General features: G+C 37.8%; 1 protein-coding gene across 2 annotated transcripts in view; it reads right to left on the minus strand.

The window, feature by feature from the left end:
* EFNA5 (ephrin A5) overlaps nucleotides 1–18,625 on the minus strand; it is a 210,523-nt gene that overhangs the window by 23,386 nt on the left and 168,512 nt on the right. For both annotated transcript variants that reach the window (XM_035562594.2, XM_035562593.2), the window contains exon 2: nucleotides 12,454–12,746. In XM_035562594.2, coding sequence (XP_035418487.1) covers nucleotides 12,454–12,746 — 293 coding nt within the window. The remainder of the gene's footprint in view (nucleotides 1–12,453; nucleotides 12,747–18,625) is intronic.

The following is an 18,625-nucleotide window of genomic DNA, read 5'->3' on the forward strand; positions in this document are numbered from 1 at the left end:
TCAACCCTTGTTTGTCTCCTTTGTAGCAAACTTGTGTTTTGATTTACTTCATTTTCTAACATCTTAAAATGCAAAAGTGGAAGAAAAAGGGGAACTAACCATAACAGAATAAAATATAGCATGTCTGTTCTTTAATTCGTTGGAACATGATAAGCTCAAAAAGTAGTATGCTAGGAAATGGATTTTGTCTGTACTGAACATGTGAAAGTGTGAAGGTCATACCGGCAGTTTGCCCTGCATTGCTTTTAAACTCTCCAATATTCATTTTGACCTCTTCCTTATCATTCCAGTCATTTCTTCACACCCTGCACTGAGTTCATGGACAGCTCCCACCGTATTCCCACAGTATAAGAGGACTACTTGCAGATGCACAGAATATTAAATGGTCACTTAGACTGTTTTTTCCAGGAGATCTAAACAGGGCACATGAAGCCATCTTGAGGAAATTAAAGGCATGGTGGTGTGGGGAAGAAAACAAGAAAGAACGAATACAAAATGAAATAAAAAGTATTAGAATGGTGGTACTCTCAATTATCTTATTGGATATTTGGACTCGCCCAAAAATTATGAAACGTGGGTCTGGTTAGGATTTTAATCTCATTCAGCTTTGTTGATTAACCTGTTTCTACTCTTAAAATGAATTACACCATCTTGTGTCTCTACTGTATAATTTTATCAAGTAGGTGACAAATCATGCTGGCAGTGACAGTCTGCGCTGAAGTGGAATGTATAGTAAAATACGTTTTTCCTCAAATGAATTGTTGAAACCGTTAATCTTTATCTAAATGCCCATAATAACTGTTTTGTTCTGCATGGCAGTTGGGAGAAAAAAATGTCTTCCAGAGAGCACTTTGGCAGCCAATCTGCTTGTTAATAAAACCTGGAGAAACATTTGTGATTAATATAAATTACTAATTCCACTTTTAATGCCTAAACGTGACAGTGACTAATTTACACAGTTTCGCTTGAGCTGCCACTGAGTATTTCAAGTGGGACTGTGAACAGAATGCTGTTGGACTGGTGTATGTTTCTCAACACAGCTACCACAGGTGCAGCGCTGCAGATGAGGAACCCTATCTCTGGCAATCATTTCTAACCATGCTGGCTGATAGCTCTGCTTGGACTGGGGGAAAAGGGTCAGGAGTGAAAGCTACCTAACACCTTCTCATCATAAATTGGAAGTGGCACAATTTGTACAGATATGGGAGCTGGCTGCAGTAAACTGCATGGCTACGAGGCAGCTGTTGCTTCTGCTACCTAGTTGTCAGCAATTTTTTAATGGTGCAACAGGAGATATCTAAAATTTTTCCAATTTAAGTTTGAAACTCAGTATTGCAGCAAAGAGTACGGGCTGGAAGGTGGGCACTTAAGTGACTGTCACACAGACACCTGGTTCCTCAAAGGAAATCTTGTGATTGCATGGATTTCTCCAGCTAGACCCAGACATGACTACAGCACCATCAATGGTGCTGCATATCCATATCGAATAATATCCATATTTAGAGGCTTCAGACAACTAGTCTTAATATCTTTTTCTTATAAATGTACTTTAAATGTGTTCTTACGTGATTGTTCATTTGAAACTCCAGTAACACTATAATTTGCCCACTTATATTCAAATGCTAACATAACAATTTAAAAAGTCTTGCAAAATACAAGAAAATATAAGAAAAGAAATTGTTAAACAATAACCTACTCAGCTCACATTTGAACTATATAACACTGTCATGACCCTCACTGGAACATATATTTACTCCTGAATAAGCATGTGCTTTGCTTCTGCATTTCTCTCTGAGAAACAAATGTATTTTCTACCCTGCTGACGATGGAGCTTGTACTGTGTTACTGCCCCCTTCACCCTCTTGATGATACTGCTTGCAGAAAGGACCTAATCAGATCCCACCTGCATGAAGCACCAATAAGAACTGTATACATAACTCCATGAACCTTATATCTCAGAGACATCTGAGGAAAAACGAGTTCATGACTTCTCTGCGCATCACCAGCCAGAAGCTGAGAGATGTTAATTCTAAGCCCTCTTCAACAGAAGAGGCTGCATTCTTTTACAGTTCCCAGGATGCCAGAGAAAGACACGATGTCTTTTTCAGCCCAAGGCTACTGTATTTCTGCTCAAGTTTTCTCCAGCTGAAATACTTGCACATTTGTACAGACAAACCCTGCTGCAGCTCCTGCTAAGGATCCTGATTTCAGTCCCTGTTCAGGGCTGTATGTTATAGAATAGCATAGCTCATAGTTGAACGTCTTCTGCATAATGCTAAAATATTTGAGAGGAGTAGTCCACATGCAGTTTTAAATGCTGCAGGCATCACAATACAGGAAGAACACCGAGTATTACCAAAAACAGATCAGTCAAAAAACATGTAAGAAGAAATCCAAGCTTGTGTCTTCACAGTATTTCCACCTACAACTCTTAAAAACATAGTACGAGAAGCCATTCTGGTTTTATTTTCCCTGAACACGTTTTGAATACCACTAGGACTGAATTGTCAGGGCTCTTTAAATTGATTAATATACTGCCATTCTGATTACCCTTCAAATAATTAAGATCATTTCACCCCCAGAAGATCAGCAACAGTAACATTATTCCCCATATCCATCATCAGGAGCCTGGTTACTTTTGTGCATAGAGGTATGGCACAAGTGAGATTCTGATACACCTGCAAGCCATTCTTAATTCCCCAAAGCAATGCTGTATCTAGCTGGCTATACCACTTGATTCCTTAAATATTAAATATCCATGATGTAAAGGGGAAGCCAGGGAGATTTCAGAGGCAGAAAAAATCTCATTTGGCCAATTATGTAGATCTCAGGATGACGTACTACTGTCCTGAGGGAAAGTGGAAACATTTGGAAGTCTGAAAAGATTTTTCTGATTTTTTTTTCTTTTAGAATAAAGCAATTCTATGCATTTCAGAACACACTGTAAAAAAACTAAGATACATAATTCTATGTAGTTTATATTGACTTGCCAAGAATCTTGGGACATAACAGTATCAACTGCATGTGGCCATTTTGAGCCTAGGGGCTCACTCACCCACCTTGTTTGAAAAGTTTTAAATACTGGGGAATAAAAGAAAAAAATGAGAATTACAAAATATTCTCCTGTTTTACAGCTTCCTCTAATATCAAAGCAATAGCTAGTTTATGAACAAATTTACTTCTCTTAAATATGAATAATTATGAAAACATGGAGTTCAATGCTAAGTATCACCTTATGAAACAAAGACGATCAGCAGTTGTTCAGAATGTTCAAGCATTTGTTCACGGAGGGAGCTCGTCTTTGGTTTAGCAGTAGCAGGCATGCATATACTCAATTTGTATCATGACACACAGACAGTGTGAGCAGAGAAAGTGCTGCCTTGGTGAGTTAGTCTGAGGAACAGGAAGACTAACATGCTGATGACATGGAGGCAATGAAGTACAACACTGTTATTCCAAATGTCACTGGTACGTTATTTCCATTTCTGTTGGCATCTGCTCCATGTTACAAAACGCATACTTCCAATACAACAGCTCATTAAACAGGTTTCAGTTTGCTCAGAAATCAAATTAGAACAGTTACAGAGTTATAAGTCCTCACATAATTATTAATAATACTCTTCACTTCTATGAGTTCTTTCATCCAAGGAATCTACATGCTTCACCTTATTAATCTCATAACATCACAGTGAAGTACCACTGAAAAAGAGTCTCACCCACCACTGAAGTGCAGCCACCTCTGAGATGTGAAGTTGTAGCTGTTGAACATCAAAACTGATTTAAAGCAAGGAATGATGAATGGTCCATCTGCACAAAGGATTGAAAGGGCTGCATGCAATTCTTTCAATTGTACTTCCAGCAGAACACTGGATTTGCATACTGAGAGGAAGTTGCAATGGGATTTTTACAAGAACTGCAAATGTTAAAAATTACTGTAATCCATAGACAGACACCAGTATGGAACATGTAGTAACCACTCCTCTAAGGCAAGGAGGTCACATACAGCCTTATCAAGTTCCTAATCCTTCTTGGTGGTATAATCAATCTACCTTCTTAACCTTTGTGATTAAATAATCACATAACAATGCTCAATACCTGCTTTATTTTCCTACAGAATTAACTGGTTTTCTTCCAGCACATTAGATGAGAAGGAAAGAAGGATGGATGAAAAAAAGCTGTCCCTCACCCCTTCTATCTGTGGGCAGTCTCTCATTCTCCTAATGTCCAATACCAGCATTTCTGTAGAAAGCAACACAAGTCATTGGTCTTCCTACAGGGGTTAAGATAAAATACACTCATGAGACAGCTTTCAAAGCTACAAATGTATGGTATATCCTCCCCTCTTTTACATTTGTGCTGTTATCAGAATCTTAATGGCACCTGAATTGTTGAAGCACACGAATCCAAATCATCTTCTTTCAACTTGTTATCTGAAAGACATTCATTCCCTTTGAAAAACTGAAACAATAGAGACCAGCACCTCCATGGGTTCTCTCTTCATTTACTTATATGTATTTCTCCCGAGTCCCAAATTATTCAACAGCTTTTAACGCTCCCTTTGAGGATTTTAACAACACTACCAACGTCAAAATCTATTAGACTCTAGTGATTGTTTCTGCTTTCTTTTTACCAGGACCAGCACTTAATTCTTCTGATGCTTTCTAACAGAAACCAGTCCTTTAATCTACACATTAGGCTAAGCATGAATTCCCTTTTAAAGGTCACCTTCCTTGTCTGTCTAATGTTATCCCACAGAAAAAAATTTTAAAGTACACATTTATCAAACCCTTTCAATTGCTTTGATTTCATTCAGAACATCTCGAGTGATTCTGGTAAACCAGCTATCAAAGCAGGATTCATAGAAGAGTGGCATGTCTAAGCCCACTGCTGCCAAAGTAGCATCAGTGTTTATGCTGATCAGATCTTGATTGAAAGGTTTATGTGGGACCTTACAATAAAAAACGTTTCCCCCAAAGAAAAGTGCAATTAACACATTAAAAATATTTGTAAATCCTTCAGCATCCCTTAATAGTGTTCTTTAGTTAACCTTCATTTTTTAGCTTTTGGTGCAAACTGGGATGTTTGGAGAGAGTTCCAAATGGGAACTTCTGACCTCATGTCTTCAAAAAGAAATAAAAAAATGCAAACACCAGCAGTACCTGCATTAACTAATACCTGTGGAAATGAAGACAGACAGCCTTCTTTAATGCACTGAAAGACAAGTCTTCACTTTGAAAGCAAAATATTTGCTACTTAAGTCAACCATTGTCACCAGTAGAAATAATTTTTAATAAAAGTTTAGCCTAAGGAGTAACTACAGTGACTCTGCTGCCTCCAATATATGCTGAGTACAGTATGCCAAGACTTTCTAAAGCTAAAGTCCAAACTTTGTCCCAAGACAAATCTTAGACTTTGAGTCCCAGGACTGACAAAGCCAAGGGGTAAAAATATCCCAAACCAGGCTTCTTACAGCCTATATTTTATTGATGTGAGGAAAAACAAGAACAAAAATGATAAAAATACAAAAACAAAACAAACAACAAAATAACCCCCCACACACAACAATTATGGGCTTTTTATTACAATTAGGGGCTACTTTTCATACAATTCCAGACTGCACTCAGTTGAAAAAGAAAAATAATCTGTTTTCATGTATGGATAGCCTAGTTTTGTCCATGCATATTGGTCAAGAACCCAAATAAAGATTTAGCCAAGGACTTTGTAAGACAACTAGCACTGGAAATCTACAGATGACTACCTGCCCTAACAATCATACAGACAAGTTAAACAAATGGGTATTTGCAAGAGATGCACAACATTTATCATAACTACAAACAGAAGAACAGAAACCCCCAGTAATAAAGTATTGCTACTAAAATGGAAACTATTTTCTCCCCCACAACTGAAAAGATTCTCTGAAGAAGAATCAGTACTAGTTGCATCAATGAACATGAAGGAGCTATTCTTCTTTACATAAAAGCAGCTTTAAAGTCAGGCTGACAGTGTCTTCACATTTACGTTGGTAAATGCACAGATAAAATGTCTACCGTTCTTTCTTTGAATTTCCAAAATGGTATAAATTGCCATTTAAGCCAAGGTCAATTGGTTGGTTAAGAGATTTGACTTTACTGGACAGCTTACAGTGAAATCATATATTCCAAGTGCTGGATGCAAGAAGGAAAAAAAAAAAGCGTTTAAAAAACATTATTAATTAACTATTGCTGTACTACCCCTGCTGGGATACAGTAATGAAAGTAGCTGTTGACTTCCTCAAAAAAAAAGTAAGCAACCTAACTATCATGCTTAGTCATCTATGGCATCTATTAGATTGATTCTAATATTCTCCAGACTGCAACACTGGTTTCTTTACATTATCTCATTTTTCCAGAAGGAACTTCCTCACATAAATCAGACTCAAAAATTGAGAAAAACTACACTTACGCTCTCAGACAGCATCTCCTATCAGCAGACAAACAGCCAGCAGTATAAGCCAGTTCTGAAAAAGCAGTATTTCCTGGTGTATATCAAGATGAAAAAAATGAGGGAAGTGTTTGGGGGAGGAGGAGGAAGTTAGGGAGAAGACAACTTTTATCAACAATTTATCTTTTCTGATAGGACAATATTATAGGTCATGGTCCTTCTGTTTTGTGTTCCCATTACATCAATTCCATCCCATCTTACCTCTGGTACAATATATAGACATCCCTAAATTAAATAATCATTTGCAGTGAGTTGTGCCTCTTTGTGCATAACATTGACACCCACTAATACTAAGCTAGTGCTTGAGGAAGAGCAGTTAACTCTATGAACCTGTTTAATATCACTCTTTGAGCACAAGAAAAATATCAAAAAGCCCTGTTAGCATATGAGAGTTTAAAGATTTCTCTGTAGTGTTCTCCCAGACAGCATTACAGGCAATTCAGCCTTGTCTCTACAAAATCTCTAAATTCTTGCTATACTCAAACTAATCCTAAAAAAAAAAAAAAAAAGTACAGCCAAGCTGGCAATCTGGGAATCTCCTCCAAGTTCTTAGCCACAGAAAGTCTTTCTTAAGTCTGTGTTAACTTTCACAAAAAGTGGCCAGTGCCTTTCCTATGCTAACTCCTGATTTGCACAGGGATATGTATGGTTCCCTGCTTTGATTTCTAAACTTTGCCCATAATTCTTCATTACTAACCAAAAATCCCTATCACGACCACCACTACCACCAAACAGTGATTGCTTTATGTCCTCCTCCATCTCCAGTAATTCAGAGGTGAGGGCACCTAGAAATGTGTTTCAGTACAGATTCTGCCAGAGACATCTCAGGCAGAAAGGAGACAATACAAGCTACTCAACTAGATTGTAAGATTTTTAAAATATACTCACAGCTTTAAGACAACAAGCAAGTAACATTAACCTGGCCATAAACCACTGAGTTGCACATGACAAACTGCTAAATGATTGTAGGACAAAGTGAAGGAAAAATAATAGAGCAAATAAATACTACATGCTTAAACACATACTCTCAAAACATGACAGAAGGGAGAAGACAGAATAAAGTGAAATCTCAACTTAAAAGTCATCTGAGACTGCTACTGCCTCAAAAAGAATTCAACCACAGACCTTTTACTATTAACTAACTACTTAATTGGCAGGCAAAGGTAAGACAGAAAGAAGCGGAGGTATTATAAATGCTCTTGTTTACATTATTGTACAGTATGTTTTTTGAGTTACAGAAGCCTCCAGAAGCATGCAGATGGTTGCAGTGAGATGGCCCAACTACCTGGCAGCTGTTTGTGAAAAATGACATCAGGACTCATCCCACAGTTTTTAGAACATGTTGAGGACACCTTCCAGCCACAGAGATTGAACAGAAGAAGGACAATTTTGTATTTGAAATTCTGAAAATTCTCTTCAGGAGAAGAAGCTAAGACCAGAAGGGTGGAATGTCATTTGAATAAAAGCCCTCAGGATAAAAGAGTCAGAAATTCAGGAAAAGAAAGAATTAATGCAGAGGAACAAGGACAATGGAGAAAAAAGACAAATTTTAAGAAAATCAAGGCATGAGGTAAAAGCAGCTTCCCCACAAATACATTTTATGGCCAAAAAGAATACAGGAGAGTTTGATGCTACTTAAAGAACTGTATTTAAAACTCTAATTGCTACTTTACAAATTATTTCTTAATCACAAATTTAAGAACCATTAAAAATATTTCTAACAATAATTAAATACAAATCAAAAAGATCACACTAGATTACTGTGGTCAGGAGCAGTATGGTTAAAACAAACGCTTCCTGACTGTCATAAGCTTCGTACTACGAAATGCATGACAATAAAAGAACAGTAAAAATGACGCATGATTAAAGGTGATACAAAGAAACGGAACAAATATTCTGAAATAAAATCAGTAAAGACATAAAACCAGAAAGAACCACTAACTAAAAGGTTACACAAACCACATGTAAGAAAACAAGATTTTTTTTTTAAATGAAAGGAGCTATATTTCTCAGTAAGTATGGAGAAAGAACCACTTAACATATATTCAGTATAAGTTACAGGTAAACCTGTAAACAGCTAGCAAAATCCTTCAAGATCTTGCAGGGAAGTGAACAGCAGCAAGATTGTAAAGAACAACAAACCTATCTGGGTCTCTTCAGGAAAAGGGTATAGGTATATACAAGTAATAGTAGTCAAAGTGATCAAATGACTAAATAACACATGTAAAATCTTGGAGGATAAGATGATAAAAATAGCATGGATTTGTTAAGAATAAATCATGTCAAATGCTGAATTATTTGATGGAATAACTAGACTGATGGCAAAGAGGAAAGCAAAAGCTACAGCTTAATATTAGTACAACTTCTGACCCTATGTCTACGATACATTACTCCCAAGAAAAGAGCAATTGACTAGCTTAAATCAAGAGAGGAGCTTGGTTTGGAAATTGCTGTCAGGATTCTTCATTAATCAGTACTAGTCTAGTTCTAGCTGTGTCTTCATCTTTTGATTTCATCAGCTCTGTGTATTTGCCAAACTATTACTGATACTTTATTCCATATGTACTACATTAATAAAAATAAAACACCCATAATTAAGTTAAAGTAATGAAAATGATACCCTCATTTTGAATTAGATAACATTATATATTTCATGACCTTTTTTCCCCTTCCTTGCTTTTGTGTTCATCTTCCCTTCCACAGTACCCCATCCATCTTAACCTGCAAACCCAAAGTTCTTTTACCTTCCAAATGGCATTAAAATCACAGTTATATCACTAAGTGGTTAGCTTCTGCTTTCACTAACTAACTTTCAGTTACTGCTGTTTCAGTAATAATACCATTTTGTCTGATATCAGATTAATATACAATAACTTTAGATGACTGTCTGCTAAGAACTATGTAAAAACTGAGACTTTGTGTCATGATTTATTATTTACTTTCCCCACTATGCACTCCCTAACTAAAAGTTAATTTCTCTCTAAATATCTAATAACATTTTTTTTCTTTCAAAAGTAAGCTCAAACAGTACTTGTTGATCACATCTGCAATGATGAATTCAGTTCTTCAATATGAATTTGACATCAGCAAGCTAGATTTTTTCTTCCATTGTATTTTTCTGGCATGACTATGCAAAGAAGGGAGGTCCAAGGTCATCTGAGCAATATACAAAGGCATTGCATAATAAAGAAAAGTGGCATTTTCAAAAATCAACAGTTCAGAAAAGACACAGTGATTGTTTTCTAATTACTGCATTTCCTGAAAATAATAGAAGCAAGAGATACAAGTCACTTTCTTAAAAGGTAAAGGGAGAAGATTTTCCAAAAGCACTAAAACAACAATAATTAAGTTAAATACCTAACCAACCACTTAATCTTTTTGTCTTCCAGAGGTCTACACTACATGACATATTTTGTGTCCTTATATATCCTTACTATAACAGGCTACATGGTCAGCTTTCCTCTGTCATGGAGAGAGGGTAAAGGTTTAAGATCTGGTGAGGAAAGGAAACCTTCCCTGCCAGAGCACTGATTTCCTCACCATGAAGATACAGAGAGGTAGCAGAGGCAGCCTCCGCAGCCTGCACTAGAGCCTGCTGACAATTTTGATGAGGAAATAAGGAACAATGTTTCACCATCTCATTTCTTCAGCACAGACCAGTAGAAAAACATACCAGAATGGTCAACTCTCCCCAGAGAAGCTTTTTGCCTTTAATTGTTGCTATGATTCCTGTAACTGCAGCATTACCAACCTTGTTACTGTCCCCAGCAGACCAAAGGCTGAAAGGGGAAAATACTTACAATAGAGAAAAGGAGGCAAAATGCCTTTGTGTCTCTGAAACATGGCTAAAAAATTAATTTCAGTGAATACCAGGCCAATAAGCTACAAGTAAATGAACACCTCTTTACTGCTAATTTTTTGCAATTTTACCTTTCATTAAAAAAATAATTCCATCTAAACTCAGTTGAATATCATAAAGCTCTTCATATTTTAAAGCACTTTGGAGCAATTATTTTGAAGGGAGCCCTTGACAGTTAAATGAGTCAGTTAAATGAATGTTATAGAAGATACATAATGATTTTTATCGAAATATTGAATTTAACCAGAAATGAGGAAAACCAGGCATAAGCACCCTGGGTGTATTTGAATAATAATGTCTTGCTTGAGAGTTCAATGGATTTTGTATATTCTAACAATGAAGCTATTAGCTAGGTAGACCAAGCTGAGGTTTCTCTCTTTTTTTTTCTTTACCTTCTTGTTTGATTTTAACCTTTATAAAACATTTCTGCATTTTTTTTTTTTTTTAATTTAGAAAATCAATGTGGATTTTTTTTTTTTAATGCTTGCAGGTACTGGTGTCATCACTGTGCTACATTTTATTGCAAACACATGATGGTAAAGAGATTTCATTCCTTAGATTGAGTATGTCTGCTTGTTTTAATGATGATAATCAGAAACTAAATTAAAAACAAAACAAACACACAAACAAAACCCCAGAAAATCCAGTGTTTACATGGGGTCCAATATTAGAGTTTTGAGCAATACAAACCCCCTGTTTAAGTTAAGGGGAAGTTTTTGTGCGTTATGAGAGTAAGACTAGGCACACACAGTACAGATTTATTTATCCTAGAACATTATCTCCATAACTCTCATTTCTTAGTTTGCTGCAAAATCTGAAATGGCATCAAGGCTTTACATGACTTCTCATCATCATATTAAAAAACATCACCATATTTAAAATTGTAAGCAATATTACTGTCAGCTATTATTATTATTATTATTATTGTGCTTTAGCACAAGAACAAGGCACTGTTCTGCTGCTGCTCAACTGCCACCCATTAGAGGATTTTATTTGCTGGAAGAAAAATGAACGAATTGAAAACAGTCCACTAGGAATGCATTTCCCTGTAGATTTAGAAAGGAAAAGGAAAAACTTCAATGCTGAACAAATGAGGCTGAAAAACAGGGATCATACATACTGAGTTTCTCTGGTGAAATGAGGTGGAAGGTCTGTTTCACAGCAGAAAGGCCAACCACACATATAAAGGCAATATTTATTGGAACCTACAGTCTGCCTAAAGCTTTCAGCTCTCTAGCTGAACACTAAAAACTACCAAAAAAAAAATACTACTGAAACAGTCACAACCTGTTAGGAAGCAGAAGATTCAGGTCTGAAACAAACTGATGAGATGAGATCTTTGTTGGGGGATCAACCAAACAAAGCGAAGCCCCAGCGGTCTCCGAGCTCCCCCGGGTGTGGGTGCAGGAGCGGGCTGGCAGCTCAGGGCACCACTGCAGTGCTGCACAGGGCGAGCGCCATCGGCATCATCTGCCCGCCCGCGGCACCCCGCACGCTCCACACTCCCTGAAACCACTGCTACAAGAACATGGCAGGACGAGAAGGAAGGGAGCAAAAGGCAACACATGGCTTGATGCTAGGAGTGCTTGCCACGGGGAATTACGGTTTTGAATACTGCTGGACATGGGCAGGTATACTGCTCAGAAACCACACAGACCTCACTTTCCCTGGATGATAAACTTTACAGAGACAAGAATACTTAAAGTGAGCAATTAAGAAAAACAGAGATAAGAATACTGAAACTGAGCAAATAAGAAAATTCAGGAATTTCACACACAAGCTATTTTTCCCCATATCTGGGGAGAGCTTCCACCCTTCCCTCCTCGCCTCCTCCACTTCAGTGTGTTGCAATAAACGTAGCAGCCCGTTTTGCTTTAAAAGTCAGCCACGGTTCAGTGAACAGGCTGACACGCTATTTCATGTGAGAAAAGAAGCTGTGATTTAATCTCATTTCCACTAGCTAGATTCCTAGCTAATATATCTGGGGATAGTTAAGCTTGTGTTCACTGTAAAACATCTGCATTGGCCCTCTGCATTTCCACAGAGCATAGGTGAAAAATTAGCTAGGTTTCTTGCACTTGCTAGACAACAACGGTAAATCTCCATATACTCACAGATGTAGAAATACTCCCGGCCTGGCCTGAACTCAAATCCTAGTGAGAAGGGCGTGAAGAGCTGGAATTTTTCTGAGAACTTCAGCGGTCCATTCGGGGAGTGTGGCCGATTGCACTCCCACCTCTTGAACCCTTTCGAGGTGTGATCGCAGGAGCTGTAGCCGTCAAAGTTCACCATGTACAGAACATAGCGTTCGGTCTTATCTTCTGGCACTGAATCTTCGTAGTGAGGGCAGAACACATCCAGGTAGTCATTGATGCACACATCGATGTGGTAGTCACCCTGCTGGAATCTGAAATCAAAGAAAGAGTTCAGACATAAGCACAGTTAATGCAGGATGACCTTGTTGCAGGATAATGTTCTCGTAAAGGGGGCATCACTAATGTCATTTCATTTCACTCCAGCCATGCACATTCACTCTCAAAACTAACCCTTAATATTCACCAGAGCTATCAGAGACTGCTTGTGCAGGACTATGGTTATATGACTTTCTGGATAAAGGTTTTGTTCTTTTTTTCTGACAAAATGAGTTGTCTCTTGCTAACGCACACCAAGTTATAGACTATCTCTCCCTATGTCTTTATTGAATAAACAAAGTCTCTGCTTTTTGTTTATTTATTTATTTTTATTAAATTGGAGGGAGAAGCAAGAAGAAACAAAGAAGCCAAAACTGTAACAGCCTCCCCATACCTGTGCCTATATAAACATATACATGTGCAGAAAAATAAGCAACCCAGACATGCCCTTTTCTATAAATCAGGTAGTAGTCACCCCTGTGTTGAAAGCCGACTTGACTATAAGAACTTACAGTTACTGCAAGAGCACAAACAGGTTTACTTTCTTCATGATTAGCAGCAGTTTGTCAAGACGCAAAGAAAACCCTGTATTGCTTTTTAAAGATATTTGAAAAGCACTACAACTCCTTTGCCAGAAGTACATACTGGAGACGTCACTTTGCTCAGATAAAAGGATTCTGGGATACGAATTATCAGCTCTCAGCCTAAGGTGACAGGTCTGAATAAATGCCAGCTGAGAAATGCAGCGCAAGGCACCAGCGCAGATGCACTTTATTATTATTACTATTACTGAGGAGTCCTTAGAGGCGTGGGATTTTTGTTTTGTTGGGGATGTGTGTGTTCTTTTTCCTTCCCTCCATGTTTCACGTACATTACTTTTCTAACGCCTGCCATAGAATCTGGAAGAAACTATGGGAACAAATTCACTGCCTCCATGGGAGCTTATACCGTGGTGGATTTAATGATTCCATAAAGCAGGTCTGTACGTCTATCAGACTCCCTGGGGCTGCCAAAGAAACCAACCACTGACCTGCTCCACGTCAGGCGACTGGGCTACTTGTAGCTCCTCTCTTTCGCGGCTGCAGTTGTCAAGTGTACCACAGAGCAATAAAAAGGCCATGACAGATTTAACTATAATACTTCTTTTTAGCTGAGGGGCATATTTTAAACACCTGATGGGCTTGAAATCTGCCATCTGGAGCCTTCTATCTAATTTCAGAGAAAAAGCAATGATCTGCTGGCCCTCCAAGGATAAATTCAGAGCAAACTATACCTTTTCATATCCCTACAATAATTTAGCTTCAATAAAATAGCTTTTTAAAGGAAAAAAATTGAACACGCATCAAGGCATGATATATCTGTATAATTTCAGCCAGTGCACAGACTCAGAGTTCCATTCTGAAACAAGGAGAAGCCTTTCTTTTCTTAAACACAGTTCTTTCAGGAAAATTCACATTTATCTAAATCATTAGTTAAAAATGTATTTTGTGCTCCAGTGCTTTCAAAACCTGTCACACAAACAGATACTGTCTTAACACACTTGCAAAAACGTACTGTTTTGAAACTGGTGCCTGTTCTCTGTATCAGTTAACAGTACACCATTTCTTACTAGTTATAAAAAGAAATATCTAATAAGTTGAAAACTAGGAGGCTTCATTCTAGCAATGATAACTCTGTTTTTGTTTTGGCTGCATTTTTTTCATTACATTTTTTATTTGATTTTGTAACTAGTAACTAAAATGATAATTAATATGTGCATATATACATGTACATTTATTTTAAATTTGCATGCTTCTTATTCTCAAGCCCACCTCTCATACCAGCCTCTGCCTTCACAATAATGCTTAATCACAGTTTTGTGACAGAAAATGCATGCGTTTCGAACTAAGACTAAGAATTAGATTTAAGTAACTGTAGACATTCAGGATCAGACTGGTCTCCTTAACACTGGTTTTAACAATACAGATAACCTTATGCAAACTGCTTCTCCAGACTCCCTTTAAGTCAATGGAGAGAATTAGGGACTTTGAGTCCAATTCTTCTGACCTGTTTTGGTCCAATGTGCGCTGGGGTGAAAGAGATCTCACTCCAGGGGCAGCTGTTCCTCTCCTTTAACTACAAGGAGACTAGACAGATGGAATCTATACTGTGAATGTCTGAATTTGAAAGGGTGAATCTGACCACACAGTCCACGATATTGGAGATTATAAACACACAGAGCCTGAATTTGTGATCACACCTTAAATCCAAGTTAGCAAGGAAATCAAACTTGAAATCTGCACCAGCGACCCGTGCTCCAAGCACTGCACACAAGGAGCTTGCCTGACGCCCTTTTGGCAAGGTCCCCTCCTGTATTCCTGTTCAACAAACAAAACCACAACACAACCATCCCCTTTCGCCACAGGTTCATTCTGATTTCTACTAACCCAAGTGCTGAACCAGCTGAGCGACCCAGGATGCCCTTGGCCAGCCCAGCACAGCTGGACACGGGAGCAAGAAGCAAGCGCTGGCTGCAGAGCCAGCCCGAGGCCCAAGTACTCAGCTACGTACCTTTCATCCTGCTGCCCTTCCCTCCCTCGTCACCCCTCCCCTGCTCTGCCACTGCTTTCAACCCACAGACATCTGAGGTGGCCTGCATGCATTTGCATTCGTGCCTCTAAAAATGGAGGAAGACTGTGTGTATTTCAAGTGATCTGAACTGGCTGATCTTAGCTGATATTGCTGGCACAGCAGTGAACGTGCTCCAGGGAAAACATGTACCAAAGTATTTTATTAAGCGGCTCTGAGCGAAGTCTCTTCACTCTGTAGAGCAACAGCAATACTGAGAAGAGGTTATTAGCCAACCAAGAAGCAGAAAGCAGGTATTTATTTATTTCTTCTCTCGTAATGTCTTAAAGAACTCAGTAATCAAAGACTCAGCATGAGTACTTTACAGATGTAGAACAAATTTTGTTTTTCCAAAAGAGGCTACAAAATCTGCATTGTGCGTGTTGGAGTGAACACTGAGACAGTTCCTGCTTCTACAATTACAAAGTGTTATTTTCCTGAAGAGAAACCAAAAAGGCTTCTGACATGAGCAGGAAGGCACAGGGGTGGCCATGGGTAACTCACAGCAAAACTCATCAGCTCAGACTCCTCAAAGCTATTAAAGGGGAAACACTTCAGAAATGCATTTCCAAGAATTTAAAACCACATCCAAAAGAAAAACACTTAACGTTTACAGCCAAAAGCCTCTTAGTAGTAGTGTAAAGTCAGGTATTGGAGTGAAACCAAAGTTCCACTTCAAATGAAAGTATTTTTCAGTGTTTAGCCACACACATGTGTCAAAGAGCATAACATGTAAAGGGAAGGTGGGATCTGTTTACAGATATATTTGGAGAGATGACAGGAACAAGACTTCTTACAGACTGTATATAATAATAATGCATTTCTCCCTTTTTCCAGTCTCTTTCAACATAGAATGCAAAGCTTACTTTTCAACACATCTCTAGCAATACTACTGACTTTCATTTTCCTTTCCTCAGGTAGGTTTTCATTGTGTCCTGGGAGATCCTCATCTGGACCCCTGTGCACTTCCAGAACCAAGTGGTAATCAGGATCTTTACAGATCCTACTATGAATAATAATAATAATATTAAAAAAAAAAAAATCCTATCTAGATTTTGCGTAACAGAATACAGTGGTGTGGTAGAAACCAATCAAAAAGGCTTCCCCAAAACTCAGGGTATGCGAATCTTCTCACAAATACTGCCATTTGTCTCCCTGGACTCTGCCTTACACATAGAAAAACACAGCTATTCTTCAAACATAATTAACCTTTGTTTAGTGTCAGGTGGCATTCAAACAGTGTCTTGGAAACTTGCATAGTACAAGGCTACCTATTAAGCAGTACGGCTATAAAAGCTATTTTCAAGACAGAGACAGACAGTTAAGTAGCTTCTAAACCTAAACATTACCATAACCAACAAACCATCAGCTTGCTATGCAAAACTTGCACACAGCTTCTAGCAAAGACTGTCCCTGTGAATGTTTCTGGGTTCAAGTGCCACTGCACAAATACCCAGGTATTCAGGATGCAAAGAAAGAAATTCACAGTAATTTTAACTGGAGAACTGTAAGACTAGCAAAACATTTTCAAAGTAATTTTATCTTCTATATTCTGTTTATCCATTAATGGAAGTGAAAGTACACAATCTGTATGCACACTTCTCTTCATAATTTGAAGTTCTGAAGCATATGTGGCTCATTTTGAATTTAATAGCTTTGCTGGTCACTGAAACAAATGATGATTTATTTAAATAGATATTTAGAATGCAACAACAGTTTTGTTTGTTGGGTTTTGTTCCTTTTTTCCTTTCTTTCTTGGAATAAACACTATAAAAAATCCAGTTTAAAAACAGCACAAATAACACTAATTGCCCATTATCATTTAGATAGATAAAAAATTGCAATAGCTCCTGCTTTTTGCTTCCCATAAAAATCTTATTAGTTATATTCTATCATCCTTCCTGTAAAATCGACATGCCAGATGCTCTACTTCAAGATAAGTGTACTGGAAAATTTTCTTTTTACTATGTCAACCTTTCTTTATTTTGAGCCTGTTCTATCAAATGCATGCAGCAAGGCTTCATTGTGAAACCAGGAAAAAAATAAATAAAATAACTGCTTTAAGTATGAATTATGAAATTCTGGTCTTCAAGTCTGGCATCAGAAATGATCAGATGCAAATGGCCCTGATTCTGCTGCCTGGAACACCAACAAACAAAGGACACTGCCACAGCTGAGTGTCTTATACCAGTTGCCCTGCTCTCAAATGATAATCAAAAATGCAAAGCAACATCAACAAAATTCAGTGAATAGAATTATTCTTTGCAAACTATAATTAGCCATAGTTTTCAGAGCACAGCAAAAAGATACTTGTCCTTTTCCAAAGGAAAGAAGGCTTCTCTGAGCAGCACACGTGCACACCCCTGCAACTGCTGGTCACTTAGATCCTTATTTTTACTTTTTTGGCCACTAAACAAATTTTAAATAAATTTAAGGAGACAGACAGGTCTCAGAGAAAAGTATATTCCTACAAGTATCATATAAAAAGGAGCTAGGAGAGATTCTGTAAGCGTCACAAAAAAGGCTGAACTGCCATTAAGTGCTAGACGACAGAAACGTTTTCCACAAGTGCTATAGCCTAAGGAAAAGCTTCTACAGGAAAAATATTGAAATAGGTTGAAAATTCAGTTTATTTTTGTTAGCTAGTTATGAAGCCACTTGGATAATTTATTAGTATTGGAGTTGGGAGTATAACGTAGGTATTATGTATATACAATGCAGAGACGAGTACAAAGTAGGTATTTGTATATGCAGTAATACAAAAAACACATTTTCTGCAAAACTTTAATGTCGTTTAACATGACACCATTTAATTGCTCTTGGGATTTGATAATGTCACTTATTTACCATCTACACTGAGTTCACTCACATTTTTTGTGTCTGTTTAGGTGGCAAGCATAGTGCGTTACTTCATCCCAAACTCTACTCACGTGCTGTGACTGTAACACAGCAGGGTAACTTGTGCCTCGTTATTCTTTCTTCTTTTAGACATCCCAAGCCCTCTCATTTCAACTAAGTTAAAGCTGCTATGTGTGATGGGGGAAATCTTGTGGCTGTTAATTATCTGAGGGGTTGTGGGATTAAGTGCACCATTTTACTGCAGATAATTTTAAAGATGCTATTTCTGTGGTACGCAAAAATAACCTCTTTAATGCTCTTCTGTTCTTTTCACTGGCTTTGTCACAACATTTAATAAACTCTGTTCCCATAGCTCTGCTGACATCAACAATGATTCTGATGCACAAACAATGAAGTAATCAAAGAGTGA

This window comes from Cygnus atratus, chromosome Z (genome assembly GCF_013377495.2).
Source record: "Cygnus atratus isolate AKBS03 ecotype Queensland, Australia chromosome Z, CAtr_DNAZoo_HiC_assembly, whole genome shotgun sequence".
Taxonomy (NCBI): Eukaryota; Metazoa; Chordata; class Aves; order Anseriformes; family Anatidae; genus Cygnus; species Cygnus atratus.